This window comes from Cucumis melo, chromosome 7, assembly GCF_025177605.1.
Source record: "Cucumis melo cultivar AY chromosome 7, USDA_Cmelo_AY_1.0, whole genome shotgun sequence".
NCBI classification, from domain to species: domain Eukaryota; kingdom Viridiplantae; phylum Streptophyta; class Magnoliopsida; order Cucurbitales; family Cucurbitaceae; genus Cucumis; species Cucumis melo.
The window spans coordinates 27,422,486-27,450,166 of record NC_066863.1 but is presented as its reverse complement, the minus strand read 5'-3'; the positions used below and the strand labels follow the sequence as shown (position 1 = coordinate 27,450,166).

The 27,681-nt window shown below is 33.8% G+C and overlaps 4 protein-coding genes across 5 annotated transcripts; 2 read left to right on the top strand and 2 right to left on the bottom strand.

Annotated features, from left to right (window-relative positions):
- Positions 1–72: 72 nt before the first annotated feature.
- LOC103494559 (probable aldo-keto reductase 2) lies at positions 73–2,900 on the top strand. The gene is made up of 4 exons (XM_008455788.2): positions 73–769; positions 1,434–1,606; positions 1,690–1,792; positions 2,404–2,900. The coding sequence occupies exons 1-4, from the start codon at positions 353–355 to the stop codon at positions 2,737–2,739; spliced, it is 1,029 nt and encodes a 342-aa protein (XP_008454010.2). The 5' UTR covers positions 73–352; the 3' UTR covers positions 2,740–2,900.
- A 1,628-nt stretch (positions 2,901–4,528) lies between these two features.
- Positions 4,529–6,995, bottom strand: LOC103494557 (probable xyloglucan galactosyltransferase GT14). Its single transcript, XM_008455786.3, has one exon. The coding sequence runs from the start codon at positions 6,398–6,400 to the stop codon at positions 4,715–4,717; it is 1,686 nt and encodes a 561-aa protein (XP_008454008.2). The 5' UTR covers positions 6,401–6,995; the 3' UTR covers positions 4,529–4,714.
- Positions 6,996–9,286: 2,291 nt separating this feature from the next.
- Positions 9,287–23,161, top strand: LOC103494556 (phosphoglucan, water dikinase, chloroplastic). 2 transcript variants are annotated; one of them, XM_051087327.1, is made up of 19 exons: positions 9,287–9,989; positions 10,132–10,852; positions 12,317–12,403; positions 12,483–12,614; positions 13,495–13,620; positions 13,740–13,918; positions 14,670–14,754; positions 16,707–16,874; positions 16,955–17,007; positions 17,496–17,704; positions 18,744–18,853; positions 19,137–19,207; positions 19,296–19,413; positions 19,986–20,072; positions 20,218–20,304; positions 20,387–20,463; positions 20,538–20,709; positions 20,861–20,969; positions 21,913–23,161. In XM_051087327.1, exons 1-19 carry the CDS (start codon positions 9,778–9,780, stop codon positions 22,812–22,814), a joined length of 3,705 nt encoding a protein of 1,234 aa, XP_050943284.1. In that variant the 5' UTR covers positions 9,287–9,777; the 3' UTR covers positions 22,815–23,161. The 2 variants fall into 2 exon arrangements, with proteins under 2 accessions (XP_050943284.1, XP_008454006.2); XM_008455784.3 differs by having other exon boundaries at positions 18,735–18,853.
- A 1,797-nt stretch (positions 23,162–24,958) lies between these two features.
- Positions 24,959–27,125, bottom strand: LOC103494555 (rho GDP-dissociation inhibitor 1-like). Its single transcript, XM_008455783.3, has 5 exons — positions 26,704–27,125; positions 26,472–26,538; positions 25,739–25,969; positions 25,409–25,533; positions 24,959–25,261 (listed from the first exon to the last, which is right to left on the bottom strand). The coding sequence occupies exons 1-5, from the start codon at positions 26,908–26,910 to the stop codon at positions 25,169–25,171; spliced, it is 723 nt and encodes a 240-aa protein (XP_008454005.2). The 5' UTR covers positions 26,911–27,125; the 3' UTR covers positions 24,959–25,168.
- Positions 27,126–27,681: the final 556 nt, after the last annotated feature.

The following is a 27,681-nucleotide window of genomic DNA, read 5'->3' as shown; positions in this document are numbered from 1 at the left end:
GAAATTTATCCGTAATCCTTAATTTCTCCGATTACAAATATAAAATTGTGTTATATTTTGTAAATACTTTATTTTCTAAAAAAAACAGTAATTTTATAATTAGTAATTCGGAATTATATATAATTTATAATTATTTTCAAGTTCAAAGGCCGGCGGACCGGACAACACAGAAAAGGAAAATTTCATTAAGTTTTTTCGTTTCCAAAAATTTTGCCGGAAAAAAAGGCAAAAAGGTAACCCCCATCGACGCAGCCACCAGCTACCAACCACCACTAAATCCGTAGATAAATTAACCCATTTCCCATCTCCTTCTTCCACTCCGACCATTTTCCTTTCCTCCGGCGACCTCATAATGGCTTCTCAAGTTCCTAGAATCAAGCTCGGTTCTCAAGGCCTCGAAGTGTCCGCACAAGGTCTCGGCTGCATGGGCATGTCCGCCTTCTACGGCCCTCCCAAGCCCGACTCCGACATGATCGCTTTGATTCACCACGCCATCGACAGCGGCATCACTCTTCTCGACACCTCCGACATCTACGGCCCGTTCACCAACGAAATCCTCGTCGGTAAGGCTCTCAAGGACGGCTACAGAGACAAGGCCGAACTTGCCACTAAATTTGCAATTAGTTTCGCCGATGGTAAGAGGGAGATTCGTGGAGACCCTGCCTATGTTAGAGCCGCTTGCGAGGCTAGTTTGAAGCGTCTCGATGTTGACTGCATCGATCTCTATTACCAGCATCGGATTGACACCAGGGTTCCGATTGAAGTCACGGTTTGTTGCTTTCTTCCTTCTACTCTGTTGCTGCTACGTTCTTTGGATTGGTTTTGCTTGCTATCAATTATATACTGCGTTTTGGCATATTGGTTATTTGAGATGAAAAGTATGTTCTTCCATTTTCATGATTTAGAAATGAAAGCCCACGTTTACCTTAAATTTCTGTGTCAAAAAGTTGTAATTAAGAATTGCAAGTTGTCATTAATTCTTAAGGACGATAATTTCATGTCTAAATGTTGGTAAGCCCGTATACGTGGTTACTGTTTAGGTATATATGCCCTTTTCCCCTTTTATTTCTTGATCAGCTTTCTAAAGGTCTGAAGAATTTCACCTTCAACTTTTCCTTCAACTTTTCAATATTCGGCTGGTTGCCTACCTAAGATTTATTATTTTACCAGTTTTCTTAATATATAAATATCCTGCCTATAGTTGTGGAAGGCTGTGAGTCTTTCAACTTATCATGATGTTTTCCCTCTTTTGTCTATGGAAAGGTTGGGAACTTAAAAAATTAGTCGAAGAAGGTAAACTAAGTACATAATTTAAAATAATTATGAAATGTAAATTTAAAATTAATTTTAATAGTGATGAAAATATAGTGAGAAAGTAGGGATTAAAAATGCAATATGGATGGTGATATGTGTATATATTGATTTGATTATAGATTGGGGAGCTAAAGAAACTGGTTGAAGAAGGGAAAATAAAGTACATAGGTTTATCTGAAGCTTCAGCTTCTACAATCAGAAGAGCACATGCTGTTCATCCAATAACAGCTGTGCAGCTTGAGTGGTCGTTGTGGTCAAGAGATGTAGAGGAAGAGATCATTCCTACTTGCAGGTGAGGATTGATTAGTACTAGCAGTATCTAACCTTTTGCTAGATTGATTTTTGACCTCAATATTATTTTTTCAATTGTCAAAGGGAACTTGGCATTGGAATTGTGGCCTACAGCCCTCTTGGACGAGGCTTCTTCTCATCTGGGCCCAAGCTCATTGAAGGTCTCCAAGATAATGATTTCCGGAAGGTTTGCATCTAAAAGTTTAGCTCATAATTTTTTACTTTTATTTTGTTTGAATAAATTTTAGGATCCTTTTGTTTATGCAATACAACTTTAGCTCATATAATTTCAAAGATGATCAAGCTGTTTTGTGATTGGCAACCCTGTCTGCTGGTGTTTCTCAACCGTTAAATGAGTACATATAGATTAACCAGCGGAAAGTATCATCGAAATATTCTTAATGCATACTACCGAGTTCAATTGAGAATTAATCAGTAATTTGATACTTTCTTTTCTATTTTAATGTAAGGTTTGAGAATCACGTGAATTTCTTATATGACAAACAGACTTAACATCAGCATTTGTTAAAGTTAAATTGCTTCCTGATTATGCTTAAACTATTCAGTTTCATAAAATTTATAATCTGCATTACTCTTTATTGTATCAAGTTGTAATGATTTTTTTTGTCACTTCTGTTCTTGATAGGTAGAGATTTCTATGGTCTTTCTTATCTGCTGGTTGCTTTTTCACTTTACAATCAATGCTGAAGCTTTAACTGTCTAGGAACACGCTCTTCTGGTTGACTTCCAAGTTCTTGAGTTAATAAGTGTTTCAAATGTCTATTATATTCTGTGTAGCATTTGCCGAGGTTCCAAGGCGAAAATCTAGAGCACAATAAAACTGTGTTTGAGAAGGTGAGTGCAATAGCAGAAAGAAAAGGATGCACCTCATCGCAGCTGGCCTTGGCCTGGGTTCACCACCAAGGGGACGATGTGTGTCCAATTCCCGGAACAACTAAGATTGAAAATCTCAACCAGAACATTGGAGCTTTAGCGGTAAAACTCACACCTGAAGAACTGGCTGAGCTCGAAGGCTTTGCTGCAGATGATGTGGTCAAAGGCGATCGATATCAAAGTGCCTTTGCGACATGGAAGACCTCTGAGACACCGCCTCTCTCTTCATGGAAAGCCTAAGGTCATACCTCTGTCTAAAGCTGCTTTACATGCTATGGACTTGTCATTGTGTTTTTGGAGTGTGCTGTCTGTTTTCGAATTGTATAATAAATCTATGATCATTTTTGAATAATCAAAGAAAAAAGATAATAAAAGCATCTTTACTTTTATAACAGCTTAAACTTGACCAAGATGTCACTATTTATTAACTCTAGCTGGGATGATGTCTTCTATGTATTCTACTCAAACATTAGAATGTTTATGATAACGGAGATTTTAGCTTTGGTTTAATGGTACGTTCTTGGAAACAATAATAAGAAAATGTCATCAAGTAGTGATATTAAAATGTCATCGAGGAGTGATATTAAAATGTCATTTTGATCTCTATATTTTGGTTCTTTGTATTTTAAAATTTAAAATTTTAGTCGTGGTACTTGTATGGGCATATCTCAACCTCTAACCTATTAATCAAGGTAATGGAGTGTCTATGTTGTATCTAATTGAACTATGTTTACATTAGCTATTAGTAATAATAGTGTTTATCCACGAAAATATTTAATATGAACATGTTTTTCAAAATTTATAGCAAAGGTTAATAGAGTAACCTTTTTATATTATTAGTGGAAACTAATTTTAAGATTTGTTAAAAGAATATTGACAGAATTTGATTCACAAATACATCGACAATTCAACAAATTTTGAAGAGTAAAGATTAAAGCCACTTTCAAATGTGAGTTGATGCCAAATTGAAGATAGCTCAATTGACATAGTTATTATACTCTCAACTTTGAAGTTAGAGACCTAAATCCCCCACCTTCACATGGTAAAAAAAAGGTCATTTTTTAAATGAAATATTCTTTTAGTACAATAATTATCAAAATGGAAAACTGGAAATCTTGGGCTCAAGGTTGGAGTTATACATCAATTACGAGCTTAACTCACTCAGACGTTTCTAATAAAATGTTGATCAAACCAATTTGTTTTGATTGCAGAAAAATGTTGATCAAACCAATTTGTTTTGATTGTGCAAACAAAAGGTCCACCGAAGTCTATTTTTTTAGTACCTATCTAAACCTAATTGATCCACTATTTGTTTGTTTTATATCTTAGGATAATCAAACCTACCACAAATATAGTTCAAACAAACCAATTTCACTAATATTTTGTTGGTTTTTATACAAATGGCCTCTTTCGGATCTAGTTTATGATTGATGACCCACCACTCACAAAAGTATGAAATTTAGTCTTTTGCTTACATCAAATCTGACACCGCACTTTTACTACTTATCATGTGAGGGATGACATCTCTACTGTAACATTATCCCATTGCAATATACATATATATATTTTTACCACATGTACAGTTTGTTAGCATTTTTCATGTGAGATATTCATGCATATCCCTAACACAATGACCAACTCTATTCCCGATCTCATTTTTATTGTTACAATTTCTCATGAACATAGGTGGAGAAAATTCAATGGGGAAAACTCAATCATGATCGCATTAGGACTACGATAGATATGGTCATCCCTAGCCCGATAAGTTAGATAAAAAACAGGACTTGATGTAAGAAAAAAAAAATGATTTCATACTTTTTGAATGGTGGGTTATCAATCATAAAAGCACTCCTCAACAGATCACGTGGGTTATCAATCTCGAGATTTTTGTTTACTTTTTTTTCAATTTTCACTTGCACTTCTACAACCTAGAGTTTGGCCATATATCAGACCGTACACATATATAAAGGATGTGATGAATCTGCATACTATTAATACAATGGGAACTTTGTTTCTCCATTGATGCAAGTTAGAAATCAACATGTAGCTAAAATGCATTAGATGGACAAAAAGATAATATTACGCTGAACTAAGAACACTCAACTTCATGAGAATTATTATCTAGTCAAAACAAACCAAAGAAATCTTCTAATTCCCTGTTGCTTGGATTTACAATAAAACACTAAGAACTGAGATCAAGATCACCATGCTTGTTTTATGTAAATCCAAGCAATTCAAACTTTTTCATGTTCATATCAGCAAAATCAGCAGTCGGATCTTTACCTTCCTCAATCCCTTTCCTTACCCTCTCCACTCTCTCAAGAATCCCTTTAACTGCTACATCAAAAGCATCTTCAAAACTCTCTAATCTTGAATTGGGATCTGCATAAACCACCCTAGGAATCATTCTAACAACCTGATTTCTCATCTCCAGAACTTCCTTACTAGAAATTCCCTCCAAAACCTCACTTACATTCACCTCTTTCTCTTTAACTTTCTTTGAAGGAATAAAAACAGAGTATTTTTTGTGATCCTTTGGAAAATGCCAAATGTATTGTGCGTAAGCTGTCCCAGGGTGAAAGAAAACAGGTATACAACCAGCTAAAATAGCATCAAAAATTGATCTTCTTGTAAATGAGTCCCCTGGTGGTTGCAAGCAAAAAACTGAGTTCAAAAATGTGTTCATCACTGCTACAGGATCACCACATTTCTTCTCTCCAGGGATACATGCCAAAAAGTAACAGCTTTTTGAAGCTTTGCACTGGTTTATGAGTTCCCCTCTAATGGAGGTTTCTTGTGTTGGCCTTGGTCCTCCTATGAAGGAGAAAAGGAAAGGTCTTTTCTGTCTTTTCACCTTCCTTTGCCATTCTATGATTTGGGAGTCACTTGAAGGATGGAAATAAGTGGGATATGGGATTGCATAATCATTGTTCCAATATCCTGTTTCTATTGTTAGCATTGTCATGTTTTTAGGTTCTGGTAAAAGCATTAGCTTTGATCCCCAATCTGAGTCATTTTGATTGTCTCTTCTGAAATCCCAAGTGATTCTTCCCCCAATGAAGAAATGGTCTCTACCCCACAGGGATTTCCATTCTGATGTTTGTGAAAGCCATTTACCTAATTCAAGTGGGCCTTTGTCTCTTATTGAAGCATTGAATCCCCAAAGATATGGGCCAACATCAAGGCCTGCATAGAATGGCACAAAAATTGCTGCTGCTTTAGAAGAATCCTTTGTTAAGCATTTGTATTGCTTCATTCTCTGGTGGAAAATGACTTCCAATGCAAATTGGTTGGTGTAAAACCAGCCTTTGTTTGTTAAAGCTCTTTTGGGGTTTTGAACTTTTGGGCCTAATCCCATGTTTTCCCACACAAATCTGCAAACTTCTGACCATTTCAAATGAGGTAATCTGCAGTTCTCAACTAAGTCTTCATTGAATTTCTTGGGAAGATTATGAATGTAAATGTATTTTCCTATGCATGATGGATCCTCTGTTTTGAATGGAACTGTTTTTGGCAGTTCAACAGCCCGAGATTGAGATGGTTTGGTTTTTATTGATCTGCCTCTTCGACGTGCTCGTTTTCTTGATCTTCTAGCTGGACGAGAATTAGTGGAGGAAATGGTTCGAGTTTTGACAATGGCTTCTTTTTCTGGGTTTTGGTCAATGGAGGAGCTTTCGCTATCAGTTACAATGGCTTCTTTTTCTGGTTCTGTATCATTGGTGGGGTTTAGAGAAATGGATGAAGAATTTGAGAAGTCATTGGTTAAGAGGGTGACTTCATTCTTTCTTGTTTCATACAAGGCAGAGTAATCAAAGAAGAACAATACAAAACATAAAACGAAGGAGGTTAGTGTAATAAAACGAATTGGATTAGTGCATTTTGGAACTATAATCTTCTGCATTTTTCAGCTGTTTTTCAATGGACTTAACCACCTAAAATCATTAGCACAAAATGTTTTACGTAACAACTCACTCTAACAAACGACAACTTTGAGAGAAGGATGCCTCCTCTCTTCACGAAGAAGTTTAGTAAAATAGCTCCATAACTTCAAAAGAAACGATGTAACAACAAATTATAGTGATAAAACTCGAACAAACAACACAGGTTTCCACAAAGTCGTAATACCATGTATGGAGGCCAACACCCTACAACACAGTGACCGTAATGATGTCGGCCCTACGATGACAAATGAAAAATAGAGTGGTATTATAAAGAAGGCATTCAAAAGAGAAGAAAAAAAAGCCCTTCAAATAGTGGTGAAGATAGAGCTATGAGGGAAATGGAATTGTATTATAGGAAAGAAAGAAAAAGAGATTCTTTTTTAGCAGAAGAACTGCAACAGGAAGGAATGAAAATGGAGGTTTTTTGTTTTGTTTATTATTTTTCTTGAAAGGGAAGGAAGGAGACAGAGAAAGAGAGGATGTTGATGGTGAAGGAATGGAGGAAAATGAGGAGTTTTCTTTTGAGAAATCCATTGAATGAAAGAATAGAGCCATACAAGGCAAAATATTTACGTCCTTCAATGAAAAACCTTCTAAACATAACCTCTCTTTTATTGCCAATTAATTTCATCCCAATTTTAGTTTTGTATGTTTCCATTTTGTGTTGTTTCGTCAATTACATTCTATCTTACATTGTCTATTTTCTTCCTCTAAACGATCATATTCTCGTTCCTCAACATAGTTCAAGTTAGTGGTGGAAATGGTTCGGTTCAACCAAACAGAATCGATTTATTAGCTCAAACCTAACCCTATTTATGCGATTCGGTTTGGTTTCAAATTTGGTTTTGGTAATTTTAAAACATTCTAAAAATAATTCGGTTTTTTCTTTAAATTAAAAGTTGTTTGGTTTTTAATTGAGTATTCAGTTTGATTCGGTTTAAGAAACTGATCTGTTTTTGTGGTTTGAATGACCACCTCTAGTTGAAGTATTTAATTTATTTTGAACACAACAATATTTGAATATGAATGTGAAGATTCGAATTTACTTTAAAGCTCGTTTTTGCAATTTATTGAAGAAAAGGTCTATCATCTTAAATACTTTTTTTTTTTGAAAGAAATCAAATAACTAAGTTAATAGGGGAAAATTCCAAACTAGGGAAAGCCATAATGCAATTACTTGGGTTAATCATTCTTTTCTTTTTCTTTTGCCTACTTAATGTTACAATTTATTATGTATATTAGGTGTGGTTTGATTTTTGTTTTACAAAAGAAAAAAAAAATAAAAAAATTGCTCTTATTTTCAGAAAGAAAAAAGTGTTTATTTTTCCACATTTTCTTTAAAATTATTTTATCCTTTGTAAAGAAAATATGCTATACTTAAGAACCATTTTTATTCTGTATTTTTTGTTGTGGGCCCATCTACTTTTTCTGTTTTCGAGAAGGTAGTAAATATTTTTTATATTTTTGAAAAAAAGCACCTTTTATTAAGATAAGGAAAGAAAATTACAATGCTCCTTAACAAAGAACAAACTCAAATTTATTTTCTTTGATTTTGGACTAAAAAAAGTTAGAGAGAATTGCAAATATAAAGAATTATGTATTTCAATCAAAATATCAGTACAATATACAAGAATTTATAAGTAGTAAAATTAAAGGTTGATTTACACTAATAGATTTTCTTAATTTGCAATTCTTTAGAAAAAAAAATTGTTATAATATGTTTCATATTCGACCCTAAAAATGCTACTCATCACACAGATAATCAACGTTTGGTGAAATCCAAAGACAATTAGATAATACATTTTAAGGTTGAAAGATATGTAATACACAAAAGGAAAATTAGGTGTTTTTGGGTTGGACACATGCTATGCAACCTACACAATATACAAACTCGGCAATTCAATAACTTAGTAGATTTTAAGTCATAAACATATCAAAGTTTGGCGATTAAACTTGTGGTTTAACCTAAAGAGTAAAATTCAACTATAATAAATGAAATCCATCGGGTAATAAAATATATATGATAAAATAGAGTGAGAGATTTTGATAAAATTATTGTAAGTGACAAAACTATTGAAAATATTTACAAAATATATCAAAATTTCAAATTCTACCAACGATAGAATTTTGCTATATATCAAAATATTTTTTATATACCTATTCGTGTTTATCAGTGATATATCTAAACTTTTGTTATATATTTTTAAAATTTTATTAGAAATTTAAAGCTTTTCTAAAAAAATAATAAAATGTTCGAGATAGGTGTACAATTAGAACCAAATTTTATAACGTTTTACTTGTATCATCATCATACATTACTAAAATGATTTTATTCTGCACACTTGATGGACTCTTGAGTCTTGTTCTCGTTTTCGATCTCGCTTCTAGTCACACTACTATATATATACATGTTTTCAATCTTTACTCTCGACTCTTTCTCTTCGCTCTCCATAGTACTCTCTCTAATATATATTATTATGTTTAGCCTTATTAGTAGGACAAACTAACATTAACCGACTCAATACATGTTATAGATGAAGAGATTAGATATTCAAGTTTTCTATATATATATACACATTTTTATTTGATAATACACATTCTATTTGTATACTTTAACTCATATGAACCACTATCAACTTCGAAATTTGAGATTCGATTTTTAGTCCTTTCGTAAACATAGATATATTTCGATACAATCTGTACTGCGGTGAGAGATCTAACTCCAAGAAGAAAAATCATGCAAATTATCCTCCACCTTCCTCCGTCATATTTCATATATTCTTAAGAACAAAGAGAAAAACAAAAAAGAAAATCATGTGCAAACCTTTTTTAGCCAACACGAGGGAGAGAAAAAGGTCCAAAAAGTTGTTTTTTCCCAATTCATATAAGATGAAAGATGACTGAAAGGTTGGCGATTGTTTTAATCGATTTTGTGGTTCATAATCATAGCTGCTTCTTCATCATCCTCACCCAAATGGAAAGCAAAATCTAAGAAAAAGAGTAGACCGACGGCTTGGAATTTGCGAAGAGTCTTTTCATTTCCTCTGTCTTGTGTGTATGCTTGTCTTTTACTTCAATTATGATAAAAGATAGCATATTTATTATTATCAGTTTCATATTTCTACTTAATTTCACGTGGCTAAGGTCGGATTCATTCTGGGGATTGATTACCTCATAAATTTTAAAATATCTTCCTTCCATTGGGAACTTGGAAGTTCTATCAATCGAGTGAAAAATCTCACTTTCTTCCTCTCTCTCTCTCTCTTGAATCAATCGATTGTGTTGAATTGGGAATGCTTGTAGTGATACCAGTGATTCTTTTCTCCTTCTAGCAGTAATGGGTTCCATTCGTTTTCCACATTGTTTTCGTACCTCTAACAGATTCCCACTCCCCTGTTCTTTGAATTGCCACGGCCGTCACCAGCTGCAATGCCGGAAAAACCCTTTTCATTTGACTGTTTATTCCCAATCTGGGTCTCTCTCTTCTTTTTGTAATCATAGCAGACGAATCGTTTGTGGGGTTTCCTCTGCTTCTCAAGAAACTATCAGGTTAAGTGAAGAGTTCTTTTTTTTTTTTTCCTCTTTTGCTTTTGATTAGAATTGTTCTTTTGAGGTGTTTTTTTTATTGCTTCTTCTGATTAACTCTAATATTTCAGCTATTTGACGATGAAATCGTGTTGGACTTTAACAGGGAAGATGAGGAGCAAATGATGACTGGGAAACTTGGAAGTGGCGGGAAAGTCCTTCTGAAGGTGAGGTTGGATCACCAAGTTCAATTTGGGGAGTCTGTTGTAATACTAGGATCGTCTGAAGAATTGGGCTCATGGAAGAATTATACTCTTCTGAATTGGAGTAAGGATGGGTGGGTTTGTGATTTAGAGCACAGAGGGGATGAACGAGTGGAGTTCAAGTTCGTTATTTTGGGGAAGGATGGGAGTGTATTGTGGGAATCAGGTGATAACCGGGTTCTCCAGTTGCCTAAGGTAGGGAAATTTAGCTTAGTTTATAAATGGAATAAAACTGGGGAGGCTGTGGACATGTTGCCCCTGAAAGTAGAGGAGATTAATGGGGATGGAACGTTGCCTTTGGATGCAAAGGCCATTGGAGAAAGAAATGAAACGTTGCCATTGGATGCAGAAGGGGTCAACAAAGAAGTTGGGGCGTCGCTTTTTGATGAGAATGAGATTAACGAAGGAGATGAAAAGAACAAGGATGTTGAAGATGGCAATGGATCTTTGGTTGATGAGGCCAGCCCTTTTGTTGGGCAGTGGAAGGGGAAGGAAATCTCATTTATGAGGTCTAACGAACATCACAACCGAGAATCTGAGAGGATTTGGAACACTTCTGATCTTAAGGGGTTGGCTCTACAGTTGGTGGAAGGAGATAAAAATGCCAGGAATTGGCGAAGAAAGGTACTTTTCCAGACCCCATTATTTTTATTAATTTATTTCGAGTTTAAATGATTGATGTGGATGTCTTGTTATCTTTATGCCTTTCTTTTGTCTATCTCGTTTTTTCTTTCTTTCTTTTTTTCTTCTTTTTCGAAATTCAACCAGGCTTCTAACATAGTGCTGGATATGTTGGTGATTCTGATGCACCTGGCAGTGATGAAAATTTTGATCAATCATTGCCATTTTTTGAATTTGGGGGAGAGATAATGTAGTTATGAGGCGACCAAAGTAGGTTTCATTTGCATACTTTGACTAACCATGCGGGTCAGGTCAACAAAATGTTTCAAAAGGAAAAAGTTGAAAGTTGGTTCGACAATGAACGATGTATATGTTTTCCTCTAAAATAATAGAGTTTCCATAACTTAAATGAAACGAATTGTTACCTTGGTCAAAATGAAAAAAGGAAAAGAAAATTCCTTAGTAGAACTCTAGAGTAGATTGTGATGAAATCGTTGTTAGCACCCTATTTCAAGTGGTTGAACCAAGTGACTATCGGGGCTTCAAAGCTTTTAGTGAAGATGAGATAATTTTGTTGCGTTTCTGCCTTCTAATAGAATGCAAGTAATGCTACTAATTGGATTTACATGTGAAGATAGTTATAGGGTTATTTGACCCATTTTATAGCTAATTAAATTTAGGAGCAGAGAACCTTGGAGGTGGCTCAGTCCTGCTAATGGCTGAGATGAAAGTTAATGACATGTCATGTTATAAATGACTTTATTTTTGCCTCATACTTCAATTTTTTTTAACTGTTTATTGGTCATCGCATCCTTGCCCTAGGGGACGTTCTCTTGATGAAGTCTGTAGAATCATCATGCATGGCCTTTTTGGACTCGTGCATTTGCAACTTTTGGTAGGATGTTGCAATTTCTAAGGTGGAGTTGTGAAATCTAAGGAGTTAAGAACTCATAGGGACTACAATGTAGGGAGTTAATAAGTGTTAAATCACTGATCGTTCCAAAAGCTTAAGTTGATAGGTCCGGTAAAAGAAAATTTAATATTATATCACTAACATTCTCCTTTACTTATCGGTTTAACATACATAGGACACCCAATAAGGTGAAATCAATATTAATGGAAGAAATAACATTTTAAGGGCTTGAATATAAGGACCTTCTAGACCACTTGCTCTGGTACCATGTTAAATTATCGATTGACTCAAAAGCTTAAACCGATAGGTGGAGGCTAATTTAATATTATACCACTAACAATCAGACAGAATGTTTTCAAGTCGTGGGACCCATGAACTTATTTGGTCGATCAAGGGGTAAAGTTCACAACTCCACACTTTCTAACTCCCTACTTCCCGGTTCCTTCACCCAAACAACCCCTTACTTTTAGCATTGAATTCACTATCATCTTTATTTTGATAAAATTATAAAAAAATTATCCTCCTGATACATTTTTCTACTTTTACTTGTGCAGCTTGACGTTGTGCGTGAATTATTAGTTGAAAATGTGCATGCTGAGAATTGCCTGGAGTCATTGATATATTCTGCTATCTACCTCAAGGTTTTCTTCAACTTCTTGTTTTATTTTAAAAAATTTTTTCCTTCCGTATTTCTATATTCTCAATATCATTCTTGTTCAGTGGATAAATACAGGTCAAATCCCTTGTTTTGAGGATGGAGGTCATCACAGGCCAAATAGGCATGCTGAAATTTCTAGGATTATATTTCGTGAATTAGAACGATTATCCTCCAAGAAAGATATTTCTCCCCAGGTGGTCTACTTCTACTACTAACTTCTTTGTTTTACCTCTTTTTTCATAATTAATTTTGTTTGTATGATCCTTTTTTTCTTTTTCAATTTCTCAATGAAGTTCAGCTTCATACCAAAAAGAAAAAAGGTTCTGGCTTTGGAATGACCTACTATAGATTAGCTTATTCTTTAATTAGATTTATGTTTGTAAAAGAGAAGACACGGTAAAGAAAGCTTGACATGGGAAGAAAGAAGGGTAGCAATTGTTGTGTTAGAATGCGCAGCAACCTTTTCTGATCTCGAAGTAAAAGGCTGAGATAAGGAAAGTTATGTACAGTTAAGGACGGGCATGTGGGACTGGTCTTTAGGTATCAGAGCAAAATCAAATAGCCAACCTGTTAATATATAATGAAATGGTACAATGACGGCCAACCTATTTGAGCCAGTAGGTATGTAGAGGACAGACTAAAACCAACAAGTTAGATCAGTAAATAATTAAGGACAGAGCTTAGTATGTAGTGAAGACTCAATGCAGAGAATTAATAAAAGAATAATAATTTAAAAAAAGAATATAGGCATTAGGATCAGCTCTTCTGTTTATCAAACCCCCTCCAACTCGTAGGGAAAGGAAAGGAAAGCCATTGACAACCTTATGTTTCTCTAGGCTTTTATTATGTAGGCTCTTTTGTTTTCTTCCATTTATAAAAGCTCCATTTTTCCATTGAAAAGAAAAGCCATTGACGAACTTTTAAAACTTGCATCCGGTTATATCCTCATCACTTTTTACCCTTTTTATTGTAGGCATTTCCCTATTTCATTATACGTCAATTCCTGTCTTCATACATTCTTTTTGACTTTGTTTTTCTCAGCTTAAAACTGTTTACTTTTTTTTTTATATTCAGGTAGCCCTCATTATCCGAAAAATTCATCCATGTTTGCCATCTTTTAAATCAGAATTTACTGCATCTGTTCCGTTAACACGTATACGTGATATTGCTCATCGGAATGATATCCCTCATGACCTCAAGGTAATCCCATGAAGACCTGTCAGTGTCAGAGACGAATAGATTTTTTTTTCCACTAGTGATTTTTATTGGTTCACTATAGAGTAAATTTTATATGTTTTGATTGAAGTTTCACATTTCAGCAAGAAATCAAACATACAATACAAAACAAGCTTCATCGCAATGCTGGTCCAGAGGACTTAATTGCCACAGAAGCAATGCTTACAAGGATAACCAAAAACCCTGGAGAATATAGTGAAGCTTTTGTTGAGCAGTTCAAAATATTCTATCAAGAGTTGAAAGATTTCTTCAATGCTGGGAGGTCAGATAAAGAGTCCCATTGTTTTGCCTTCATCTTGTCTTTCTTTGATGTTTATGTTCGATGTGCTACATGTGCTGTGATATATATGAGTTCCCTCTCATGTATTAGACTACTTAATTCATCATAAAGATTCTAAACCTTGATTCTGGGAGGATTATCTCCTCTAGTGTAGTCACTTAGGCTATAACGAAGTGAGAAGTCATGTTTGGCAACAAGACAAGGAAAAGTGTACAGAATTCAAATGATTTTTTTTTTACAGAAGACTAAGAATGATCTATGCCAAATCTTTGAGATTAAGTCTTTTATCGACAAGGTGAACTTTCACATTTACAGCCTAAGTAGTTATAACTTATAAGGGCTGATAATGCTTTTATTAGGATTCACATTTTTTAAGAATGATAATGGGGTCAAACAAATATACTCTTCACATTAAGCTGTTTCTGTCTCTCTCTTTCTCTCATACATTATAATGATCTTGTTTTGATATCAAAGCCATGCACACCGTTTTCTGATTTATAGGTTGAATCTTCAATGCTCAATCTGTCAAATTAAAATGTGCCGACTAATATGAAATTATTTCAAAACCTTGAGAATAGTTCAATGTAAAAGTTTGTTTCAACTTGGGGGTAAGATATACATCTTTTCACTTTTTTAAATAAGCTTGTTGAAATCCTGTAACATGTCTTTATTGACGAGTCAAACTATAGTGCAAATCTAAGACCCCAAATAAGAAATTTTGTGCTATGTTCAGCCTTGCAGAACAACTTGAATCAATCAAGGAGTCTGTTGATGGACATGGCTTGTCGGCTCTTGCCCACTTCCTGGAGTGCAAAAAGGTGATATTTTGTTGTCTTAAATTTGTTTGTGTTTTTTTTTCTTTTTGAGTTTTTTGTAAGAAACATGAATATTTTATTCATGTTAATTATTTTGTATTAATTTAGTGAAAAGAGTGATTAAATAAAATGAAATTATCTTTTTGACTCTTGTTTAAGATATTATTAGTATGTTTTCTTTTCATATGAATATGAGCTTTCAATTCTTCAATGGACAATTTTACTAGAAAACTTAAAAAGAAATATATGCTCGTAGAGAAAAATACATTGTGGTTGTAGTCATTGAGGTTTGGGTTTGGTTGCATGAAGTTTTTTTAGTTTTCAAACGCAACACTTTAACCCATGAGGTTTGGTTATGTAGTCCCTGCTTTCAGTTTACAAGCCAATTTGTAACCTCTCAAATTAGGAGGGGGACATGAATGAGCTGAGATTACACCTTAATGAGATAGATCTTGAAACATGAAAGTATGGTTAAGAAAGGTTTAAAAGAATTGAAAGTTACTATCTATACCAACGAAGTGTACATTCCTTTCCAATGGCTCAATTATAAAACTTTAAAGTTAAGTGTGCTTAACTTGGAGTAATCTTATGTTGGGTGACCTTGAAATTTACTATGATGCTTGTGAGTGAGGATAAAACATGCTGAAAGGACTCGTGTTGGTTTGTGGAGATAGTTCACTTTCAGAAGCCTTCAAGACAAGAAAGAATGGTGCTACCAGGTTGTAGGGGACACTAGGAAGTGTCGGGGTCATCAGTTGTTGAATCCGGATTCGAATCTTGGTTCGAATTTTGGGCCTAGGACGTTATAGATAGTATCATAGCAGAATTTCTCCCAATAAAGATGTGGCAGAAACTGGAGAACATGTAGTGTCCGAGTTTAGGAGGGGGTTATGAATGAACTAAGATCACATCTGTATGAGAGAGATCCTAAGAATATTTAAAGTATGGTTAAGAAAGACGTAAAAGAATGAAAGTTACTGCCGATACCAACAAAGTACACATTCTTTTTAGTGGCTCAATCACAAGAACCTTGCACATGGGGCATTACACCAATTATTTCAAAAAACAAAATGGTTGGCATTATCATGAGTAACAAAAAATGGAGATAGTGACCTCCGTGAACATTATTATTTAGCTAATTCTATATTCTCCCTCCATGTAAGGAATTTATCTTAAAACATTCTTTGGTTTCATTGCACTAAACTTTTGAAATAGTGGTTTGGTTTGACCATGCAAATCTAAACAACTTAACTTAGAGGTGAACTTTGGACCATACACAAGCTGAAGGGTTTTTTTTTTTCCTTTTTTCTTTTCCTTTTCTTTTTTCCTTTGGGGAATCATTTTTTAGCACCTAGTGGTTATTGAAAGATTGAATGAAGTCTGTCAACAATTTCTACATATATTAATAATAGGGTAAAAAGGGTGATTTTGATCCTCATTTGCCTTAAGACATAACAAACTGAAGGTTTTAGTGCTCTCCGTGCTTAACAATACACTTTTCTTTTCTTTTCTTTTTTCCCTCTTCTTGAAAAAGTTTTCAGCAGTTCTTAATGCTTGATTAAGCAAAAATTTGATGAGAATATTAATCTTCTCAATTCTTCTGGGTTTCAAACAGCTTAGATCCAAGGGTTCGCTAATATATAAATTTTGTTCAATTCTTGTTACATTATATTTTCTTGTTTACAGACAACTATTTTCTCGATAATATGGTTGCTGATTTTTAGAAGTGGGGCATAGCATCATTTTAATAAATTTTGTAGGACATTCAGGCCTCCAATATCTTGCTTTTTCTGTTTTTTTTTTCCTTTCGTTTCCCCCACTTAGTGCTGGATGCAGTTGAATAAGACTAGATTTTTTTCGCACCAACAGTTTTTTTTTTTCTTTTTTCTTTAAATGTTTGGTAGAGAAACTTTAGATAGCTAGGGTGAGTATGAAGGAATTGTATTTTATTGCAGAACTTGGATGCTGCAGACGAGTTGGGCAGTTCTTTCCAAAACCAAGGCACTGACCTGGTTTTCAAAACCATTCAATCCTTGAATGCTTTGAGAGAAATACTCGTAAGAGGTCTTGAAAGTGGCTTACGAAATGATGCTTCAGATACTGCAATAGCCATGCGACAAAAGGCAAGCTAACTGAAAGTATTTTTATTTATAAAATCATTCAAGTTTGAGTTCTTTACAGGTCTTATTTTGTGCAAGTGCAGTGGCGCCTTTGTGAGATTGGACTTGAGGACTACTTATTTGTTCTTCTTAGCAGGTACAGTTTTTTCAGGCTTCCTATAGCCTGTTTTCTTGTTTACTATAGAGGCCTACAGTGCATGGTGAATTGAATTGTTTGTAAAGCATCTATCTTAGGCAATTCTGTAGGAAATATCTGGCAGTGGCAAGCCTGTTTACTTCATAACTCTTACTCGGTCGACCAAACTTGGCGATAAGGTTGACAGTAGTTGGAAGAGGCAGTAGACTCCTACAAGCAAAAACTTTTTATTGTTTTTAAGCATAGGTATCTTTTGGATCTTTCTTCCCATTTCGGCCATCCTAATTTCAATGAAACTTTTGAAGGCATTTTAGGGGAAATTCTTGATGTTAGCTTTGGAGGCTGAAACTGAAAATTTATTTAATCGGATGGTCTATTATTATCATTATAATTGTTTTTGTTTATTATCACTAGTATATTCCAGATGGAGGGTACAAACTGAAAGTTGATTTATTCCAATGGTCTCTAATGATCACTGATGTTGCTAGATTCCTAAATGTGCTGGAGGCAACAAGGGGTGCTGATTGGCTGGCAGAAAATGTGAAGTCAAAGAATGTAAGCTCTTGGAATGATCCTCTGGATGCCCTAATTTTTGGTACTCATCAACTGGGTTTATCTGGTTGGAAACCAGAAGAGTGTGTGGCTATTGTAAATGAGATTAGTGCTTGGAAGGAGAGAGGCCTCGCTGAAAGGGAAGGTAATGGTTGGCTTTAGCATAACATAAAAAAATCTTTTTTCTGCTTAAAATTAACAAGATTAGAAAATGGACTTGCTGTTTATTTATTGATTTTTATTGGGAAAAAGAACATTGAATTAAAGATTAAATTATAAGTTTAGTCCTTAATCTTTCAAATGTGTCTAATAGGTCTTTAGCCTATTTGACATTTTTTAAAATTCATGAATTTATTGTGTACCAATTTGAAATTTAATATCTATTAGACAAAAGTCAGTTTTCTTTAATAGATATATCAGTCTTAAAAACTGACAAATATGTTATGGACTTATAAGACACAAAGCTGATAATTTAGAGATCTCTTAACACTTTTAAATTTCAAGGACCTATTGAACACAAACTTGAAAGTTTAAAGATTAAACTTATAATTTAACTTTTATTGAAATATGCATTTAGTACATATATGATTACTTCTAACTTAATTTTTAATTTTTACTATTGTAGTGTTTTTCTTAATCTTTTTCTATTATATGAAGTAAAGATAATGTGAAAGAAGCAACAAAATTTGCAATTCATTAAGAGTTGAAGGAGCTAGTTACTGATATCGAAACAAGTAGGGCCTTGTGTTAAAATGTAGCATAAACTTTCTACCGGACTTTTCTTTCTACTTCTACATAATCTAACATATTTTAAAAGAACCTAAAATCTTTTTTTTTTTCAACTATATTTCTTTTCATGTCTATAAATCTGTTAGAAAAATAAGTAAAAAAAATCGATCTCCTTAGTTTAAATGTTCCAACAATTGTTGATCATATATTCGCAAGTGCCTGACATCTTTATTGTGCTCAGCAAATGTGCAACACATATCCAACGAATTCTATTTGTTCAATATTTGTTGGAAATACATTTATTGTGTTTACCCAATGTCTAACATATGTCTAACAAATGTGGGTGCACCATTTATATTAGTGAGGACACATTACCCAAATTAAGGTGTTCATGTTCATAGCTCTGAATCAATTGACATTTCTATGACTGACTTTTCCTTATCAAGGAAGTGAAGATGGCCAAAAAATTTGGGGATTGAGGCTTAAGGCTACTCTTGATAGAACAAGGAGGCTGACTGAAGAATATTCCGAAGCACTTCTTCAAATATTCCCTGAGAAAGTTCAGGTATAAATATTTCTATCATTCATAAGCACGAAAGAACTACTTACTGAGATGATAACTTTGACTTCCTGGACAATGAACTCAACCAATGGACTAATGTGTATTTTTGTCGGCAACAGTAGATCTATTAATAGTCATAGTTTCTGTTGAATATCACCATTTTAAGAACAACCTTTGTCTGAGACTTCTGTAGAGGATTTCATGGTTCTTCTAGTTGCAAAGTTCGAAATTGTAACTTGTCTTGTGGATAACGGAACATACATATTTGATTGGCTTTTCATTTCAGATGCTTGGAAAAGCATTTGGGATCCCTGAGAACAATGTGAGAACATATGCTGAAGCTGAAATTCGTGCTAGGTATAATGGTTTGGGATAATTTTACTTTATTCTTCTTTATTACTGTGTGTCGGTCAAGAGTTGATAGTGGTCTGTTGGGGAAATATAGTGTAATTTTTCAGGTATCGAAGTTATGCACTATTCTTCTGAAAGCAGTCAGAAGTTCACTTGGATCACAGGGCTGGGATGTTCTTGTGCCAGGATCTGTTGAAGGAACATTTGTTCAGGTGATCATCTATTTATTTGTTTTACAAAAATCAAGTATTGAAGTAAAGAGGAAGTTAAAGAAGTTAAGTGAGTTCACAAACACTGAAATCTATCTCATCACACTAACACATTAAAACACATACGTAAGCTTGAACTTGCATGTAATGTATCTAAAGTCTAATCTTTTTAGGAGAAGGCATGGGCATACTAAACTAAGAAAGAAAAAGGCAAGTTGGCAATCCTAAAAGGAGCTTACAATTTACCATTGTTGTAGCCCTACACAGGGAACTCTTGTTGGGGCAAAGAGCTTCATTTGAGCAATAGAATCTAGGGTACATGGCTGTTTTTTTTTTTTTTTTTTTTTTTTTTTTTTTTTTTTTTATGGTGAGAAATTAAGGTAGAGTGTCTGTATTGAAGAAAGATGCTAGAGTGAGGATTGATAGGAAAGGCTTTGACTAAACATTACTTAAAGACATAATATGAAATGCATTGATTACTTAGCCTGCAACCCACATGTTATGTAAAGATATCTGCATTGCCTACTTGTTAAAATTTTACTATTGTGCAACTGTAATTGTGAGTCTGCCTTCAGGTTGAGAGGATTGTCCCAGGGTCTCTTCCAACATCCATAGAGGGCCCTGTTATTCTTATGGTTAATAAAGCTGATGGCGATGAAGAGGTTTGAAGTTAAATATGTATCACTTTCCCTATCGATGGTCCCGTTATTGTTTTGCACCTCTTTCTTATGACATTGATGGTAGAATTAGAATGCACCTCCATGAAAGAAAAGAAAATAAAATGATGTTAAAGTCGATTATTTGCAGATAACAGCTGCTGGAAGCGACATAACAGGAGTTGTGCTACTACAGGAACTACCTCATTTATCTCATCTTGGTGTCAGGGCTCGTCAAGTAAGTTTAGCCTCTCTAACAGAGTGCCTTTTGTCAAGTGCTGTTGTACAGTTACCAATGAAAATATGCCTGGACTTTGTAGGAAAAAGTTGTATTTGTGACGTGTGAAGACGAGGAGAGAGTTTCTGTTCTGCAGAAACTTCTCGGAAAATTTGTGAGGTCTGTACTCTTCGTCCACTACTTATGGCTTTTTGTTTATGTTCTTATATATGGTGATTGTATGGTGATTGTAGGATGGAAGCATCGGCAACTGGCGTTCATATATGTCCTCCATCAGATTCTAGCCCCAATAATTTTCCCATTAGCACTGATAAATTTCCTGCCAGAACTGCTCCAGATGAATATGTGTTTACTTTTGAAAAGTCCAGTATGGAGGATCCCTCATTACCTCCCGACTCGAAACAGGTTCCATATACTGTAGTCAAACCATTTCTCAATGATACTTGGACATATCTTCCTTCTTTAAAAGATCTCCAAAATTGCCTCACCAGAATTTTTATTCTCATAGTGTATTTATTTTTCTCCTGATCAGCAACGGTTGAACTTTTTTGTCCAGGAAATTTCTTCTGGAGTGGTACCGCTTGCTGATGCAGGTGCTCAAATTGCAGGAGCAAAAGCTGCAGCTTGTGGTCGTTTGGCTTCCTTGGCTGCCATCTCTGAGAAAAGTACGTTTTGAATCTAACCTTTTTCCCTTAACAAAATATATATGTAATCATATGCATCATAAATTTGTCTTTGAAGAAACTACGCTCAGGTTTTAAACTTTCCCACCTCAAATGAACCGGTAGGAAGTCCTAATACAGTGCATAAGGAAATATCTACTACTTACATCATGGGAGTAAATTGAGTCGGTCATTAGAGAAGTCAATATTTGTACGTACCTCTTCATCCAGGTACACCATATAGAAAAAGACGTACTTTACATTTAGGAGAGGTAAGTACTTAGAAATATCAATATTCAAATAGTGTTAACTTCTGTTGCTGCTTCATATATTTTGAAATAATTAATCCCAGAGGTTTCATGTGAACTTGTAGTTATTAGTCTGTATTTGTTTCTGCAAACACTTCCGTTATGGAATTCCAATGCTCCGATTTCCCTAGTGTGGCCTTTTTCCAATTTAGATTATCTAAAAGTTCTTGTTCCGTTTAGGAATTGCTATTGCAGACTAGATTATTTGCAAAGTCTCTAAATGTGGATGAAGTCTAAAGTAAAAATCATTATATAGAATGCACAAGCTTAATAAAATCCGCACCTGCCCCAAAGCCCTAGAGCTTAAACTCTCAGACATCAAAGATTTTGCTTATCTGCTCACCCAAAGAGGAAGTAAATGGATTTCTGTTCTGTAAATTATGATTGTAGATGAGCTGGGCTAAATTTCATTTCAAACTAACCTATAAAAGAAAAAAAAGTGGAGAGGAAAATGGTTCCAAAAAAATTGTTATGTTTTGTTATTTTTGTCATCTGGTTAATGAACGGTGAGGCTTCAGAACTGCTTTAGTCTGATGTGATTTATCGACGCTTGAACTTATCGATGTTAATGTCATTTATTGTTGGAGGTTATTATATTACACAACTACCAGCCGTTGATGAATAAATTTTTTTGGCAGGTTTTACAAATCTACAGATTCCAGCTGCGTTTCGAGTCCCTGCAGGGGCAGTGATTCCATTTGGTTCTATGGAATCAGTACTCACTCAAAGCAATTCCATGAAAACGTTCAAATCTATTTTGGAACAAATAGAAACAGCAAAAGTAGGAGTGGAACTAGATGAACTCTGCAAACAACTACAGGAGTTGGTGTCCTCCCTGCAATTATCACAAGACATAATTGATAGTGTGGGGAGAATATTTCCTGAAGATGCACGCTTAATCGTCCGGTCTAGTGCCAATGTTGAGGATTTGGCTGGCATGTCAGCTGCTGGACTTTATGATTCAATTCCAAATGTAAGTGTGAGAAATAAAACTGTTTTTAGCAATGCTGTTAGCAAAGTATGGGCGTCGTTGTACACTCGAAGAGCAGTTCTAAGTAGACGAGCTGCTGGGGTACCTCAGAAAGATGCTCTAATGGCAGTGCTGGTGCAAGAAATGCTTTCTCCCGACTTATCATTTGTTCTACACACATACAGCCCAACCAACCAAAACGACAAGTCTGTTGAGGCTGAGATTGCCTGTGGACTTGGTGAAACTCTGGCTTCTGGCACCCGTGGCACACCCTGGCGTCTTTCATCTGGGAAGTTTGATGGTGTAGTACAAACACTGGCATTTGCAAACTTCAGTGAAGAACTAAGAGTTCTTTCTACTGGCCCTGCTGATGGAGAAATGGCACGTTTTACTGTAGATTACAGCAAAAAACCACTGTCCGTTGAACCAAGATTTCGTGAACAGCTAGGTCAACGTCTTTGCGCTGTTGGCTATTTCTTGGAATGCAAGTTTGGCTGTCCACAGGACGTCGAAGGCTGCACCGTGGGTGATGACATTTATATAGTCCAAGCACGCCCGCAACCATTGTAGAACATAGGGTCTTTTCAATGAACGGCTGCTTGGATTTAGAAAGATGAGATGATGAAGTCTAATAAACCACCCGTTGTTATTCTACCATCTCAAGTACACTAAGTCCTAAAATAAAACAACATTATCTGAAGTTCATTAGATATAAAGAGGAAGCTGTGTAATTTACTGCAGTTGTATTACAGTTTATTGGTAAAGCCATAGAGTAATCTAATATGTTTTGTATCAAACTTAATTCATCATTGGCCAAGGCTACTTTCTTGGTAGATTATTATAGGTGGTCGGATGCAGTGATGACATGTTTTTAATATTATTTTCTTGTAATTCAAGAATCGGTGTTTTTTTCCCTATTGATTTAGATGTGAAAGTTTGGAGATTTAATTGTATGTCTTAGTTCCATTCATTTCACGCACTAACAAAATGATATATTAAACAATGAATTATTATAGAGATAAAATAAAAAAAAAACTTATGAAATTAAATTTAAAGAATAAAAACACTACAAACCAAATGATATATTATTCAAATGTGACCTTAATTTATTTTTTAAATACATATAAATTTTTACTTCACAATCTTGATTTGTTATTCAACATTGAGATTAAGAAGGAAAAAGGAAAATAAAAAAGCATAAACACACACCAACAAAGATTTGACAAATACCCACCAAACTAATTATCAATCACCAAATAGAAATAAGACAAGGGAATGAAAATATTTATTGATTAAGTTTGGAGTAAGAGTTAAGCAAAATAATAAGAACAATAAAACACACCATGTTGGGAGAGCCTGCCCACTACTATATGATTTTTTCCATTTTAACCTCTCATAATTAAGCTTTAACAAACCTATAATCATTGAATTCAACCACTAGCAAACAAAATCAGTGAGAACTCTAAGCTTCTAATATTGTGTTTCTATAGATACCATTTAACGGTTTTTAAACATATGTGTTGTCGACTACTCAATATAACGTATTTCGATTTACAAGGGTGATACTATAAAGCTCTCTCTAGTCCAACTATCATTAATATCGAGGGTAAGAAGCCAATTTTTTTTTAAAATGACATAAATTTATTATTATTAATACGTCAGTTGAGTTATACTCATTTTGATAAAATGGACACAGATAAATATTATTGTTATTTTTAGTATAATAAGAACGAGGAATATCTTAAATCTAATGCCGTTTACATCAATTGAGCTCTGTACGATTTTACGATGGGACACAAATAATTAAGCTAAAAAACTTTTATGCATAAAATCTCTCCTTCTCTAAAAGGAGAAAATGAAAAGTTTTGTTTTTATTTATTATTTAAGATAAAGTATCTAATTTTTTGGCACCACATGAATGACAATAATGTCATTGATAAGATAATAAACCTAAAAGGGAAATATCCCACCAAACCTTCTTCCAATATTCTTTTTATCAATTAATTCCGAGTGATCTTCTTTAGTTCTATAATTAGGATGGAATCTCTAAAAGATTTAGTTAATTATAGTTTAACTAAACTTATTTTCATATTTGGACAATTTTAAATGATTAAAAATATGTTTAAAAGTGATTTTAAATATGAGAAAAATGGTTTTTATAATTTTAAAATTGCTCCAACTTATGTACAATAAATAAAGTGCACTAAATATATCAATTATCTCAATGTATTTGTAAAAACGTTAGAATATTATTATAGACGAAATTTAATTTTTAGATAATAATTTTTAAATATATAATTTTAGACGTTGAATGTTATAAAGTTTCTATCTATTTGAATGTGAACTCTTTTTAAACTTTAATTAAGTTTATCTCTAATGAGTTCTTAAACTATATAGAATATTTTACAGATCATACCTTCAATATCTAATTTAAATTTTATGTTCTTCCATTTAAAATTATGAAAACTATACAAATTCTAATAACTTTCTCGGAACCTTAGCTAGATAGATATTAAGTTGTCCCACATAGCTCAATATAGTAATTGGCATTAAAAATATCACGATGTTAACATAAATTACATTTGTTGTACTAAAACAATAATATCAACATATTTGATTGAACTTATAACAAATGATAATTTAGCCTATTTGTTAGTTGATAAAAGATGGTAAAAAATTGCCCAAAAGAAAATAAATCATATAACAAATACATGAGAGAGGAAAAAAAATCTGTATATATATATTGAATGAACAAGTGAATAGACATAATTCCAATTTGGATTACAGCAAAAGCTAATGGAAAAAAGAAACACAATAATAATAAGAATAATGATAATAAAGCCAAAGCTATATCTCCAAATATAGGAATTAGAACAAAGTTTTTGTTGAAATTAATAAACAACAACAACATATATATATAATATTCATGATGAAGTAGAGGGTGTTGTTGGCCATTTCTTTTGGATTTCAAAATGGTAACTCACATCCAAATAGCACTTCCCATCATCATCCACAAACTGTTTAACAACAGAAGACTAAAATCAAGCAGAGTCTAAAAATATGTTTTTGTTTTTACCATTTGATTAAGAATTCCAAATGTTTATCTAAAAAATAAAAGTAGTGATATTAAGAACGAAATAGTTATTAAACACGAGACTAGTGACCTTTGTTCTTGCAGAATAGGATCCTCTTGCAAACATTCCAGAGGGTGTAGTTTCTTCTTCCATTTCATACACATAAGGTTCCTTCTGAGGACTGAAAGTTCCAAGCATTTTCTTGCTATGATCCACTGCCAAACACGATAGTCCAACCACCAACAATCAAAATATCGATCATCTCGAAATTCAATTGTTCTACGTAGATAAACCGATAAAATATTTATATCGACATGCAGATGAATATTTTCATCCTTTGAATCCAAAACCCATCAAACCAAAAGTAAAAAACCAAGTTTTATTTTTTCGACTTGTTCAAATGATATGATGAATACCAACCTCTAACCCCAGTCTTCCAGACAGTGTTTGTGTACTTGAGACCCGAGACGATGTTCCCAGCAACGACAAAACTGAACAGGAGTCGGTACCGAGAGCCTTCCTTTAAGGTGAAGAGGCAGCTACTACTACTCTTGGAAGCTGTTTTGGTAAATGGCAATGGGAGCACAAGATCTTGTCGCCCTGGACATTGGATGGTTAGGCTCAGGATTTTCACTTCTGCTTCTTTACTTTCTGCTTTTCACCATAATAAAACATACATTACTTTATCTTATTAATTGAACTTTGTTACAAATAATGTGTCAAGGTAAATCCTTAAACCCTTCTATTTCTCTTACTAAATATATTTAATCAATACATGGACTTTTCATAAATTATAGTTCATACTAAATTTATAATATGAAGCACCGATTCTAAATTAGAACTTTGAGTCCCTAGACAAGATATTATAAATACAGTTGTCTTCGTTTGTTTCAAACCCTTAATTTCAATCCATATAATATTTTTTAATAATCATTTATATAGCAATATCAAGTATTATTTTTCTTGTGTTTCCAAGTTTTATTACTTTCTTTGAATTTTTTCGACCATTTAAAGAAAAAAGAAGACAAAACTAATGGTTGGCAAATAAAGTATTTGGAAGATTTTGGCTTATAATATCATGAAAGAGTTGTTTAGTTATGATTCTTAAAGTAAAACATGATGATTACAAAGAAGAGTTAATGTTTATTTTCACCTCCAATGGCTGAGAGATCCACACTACCCAGCAGCTGTTCTTTCCATTTCCTCAAACTTTCATCGTCCTACGTATAGAAAACCAAATTCACGTGAATTCCAAACACAATCGTTGCAATAGTTAAAATAAGCTTAGACTAGTAGTTAAATAATATGATATTATACATTTCTAGAAATGAAAGGTTGGATGTGCGGTTAGTAATACTCTAAGTTAACCATAATTGAAAATTTACCTTATCTTTTTCGAGTTGTTCTTTGAGAGAGAATAGAGGACCGAGATCCATTTCTCTCTCTCCCTTAAGTTTGTTCTCTTCTTCTTCTTCTTCAGTGATCTTTTCTTCTTCTCGATCTATCATCGTCATCCTACCGAGTTCTTCCTCTCTTACTTGAGGATTAAACTTAACATCCTTAGTCGAGAGAGAACCGACTGCAGTCGACATCGTAAAAAATGGACAAAGGAAAAGAAAGAACGAAAGAAAGAGAGAAAGTCCAAGATAACAAGAAACCAAAAAAGTGCAGATGCTTTTAGGAGATACCTTGCTAAAATTAGATGTTTCCCCTCTCCCTTTTATATAAATAAAAACTGTGGAAGGTAAGAGAGAGAAAGGTTAGGGCAACATTATAATTATTATCATTTGTCTTAAGCAAAGTTTACCAGCCAACCCTTTTTCAACACAAACAAAATATATACATATATATACACACACACTAACTATTAACTAATTATGTGGTATACCAACTTAGAAGGATTCTGCATTAAACCATAAGTTACATCATCAAATTATAATGTGAATATACCTAAACTTTTGTCCTTTGTTAAAAAAAATGTTCTCTTACGATCTGTTTGATAACACTTCTGCTTTTTGTATCTCTAACTAAAAAATATAATTCTTCCTAGTTTTCTAAATTAGAAAATGTATTACAACGTTATTTTTAGTTAAAGTATTTGTTAATATTAGGCAAGTAAACTTTATATACAACTTAACACCCTACCTTTTTCACTATTTTTTAAAACATTTTTCTCTATTATTTTTGGTTTATGTTCATCTCTCTCTTTTTTTTCGTTTGAGCTCAAAAGATACATAGGTGATGAATAATTCATATATCCTATCTTCAATTTTTTCATATTGATATATTTAAATTGAAAATTTACAATAGTATTAAAATTGGGACATGTCAATCAATAATTGTATCCTAAATTAAATATGAAT

Bases quoted from the DNA above. Each gene is read 5' to 3' on its own strand.
- LOC103494559 (XM_008455788.2), top strand. From the start codon at position 353: ATGGCTTCTCAAGTTCCTAGAATCAAGCTCGGTTCTCAAGGCCTCGAA. The intron at 770-1,433 runs GTTTGTTGCTTT...ATTTGATTATAG, and splicing joins GGGTTCCGATTGAAGTCACG to ATTGGGGAGCTAAAGAAACT. The intron at 1,607-1,689 runs GTGAGGATTGAT...CAATTGTCAAAG, and splicing joins GAGATCATTCCTACTTGCAG to GGAACTTGGCATTGGAATTG.
- LOC103494557 (XM_008455786.3), bottom strand. From the start codon at position 6,400: ATGCAGAAGATTATAGTTCCAAAATGCACTAATCCAATTCGTTTTATT.
- LOC103494556 (XM_008455784.3), top strand. From the start codon at position 9,778: ATGGGTTCCATTCGTTTTCCACATTGTTTTCGTACCTCTAACAGATTC. The intron at 13,919-14,669 runs GTCAGATAAAGA...TGCTATGTTCAG, and splicing joins GATTTCTTCAATGCTGGGAG to CCTTGCAGAACAACTTGAAT. The intron at 20,970-21,912 runs GTACGTTTTGAA...TTTTTTTGGCAG, and splicing joins GGCTGCCATCTCTGAGAAAA to GTTTTACAAATCTACAGATT.
- LOC103494555 (XM_008455783.3), bottom strand. From the start codon at position 26,910: ATGTCGACTGCAGTCGGTTCTCTCTCGACTAAGGATGTTAAGTTTAAT. The intron at 26,539-26,703 runs GTAAATTTTCAA...TTCTATACGTAG, and splicing joins AACAACTCGAAAAAGATAAG to GACGATGAAAGTTTGAGGAA. The intron at 25,970-26,471 runs GTGAAAATAAAC...GGTGAAAAGCAG, and splicing joins GGATCTCTCAGCCATTGGAG to AAAGTAAAGAAGCAGAAGTG.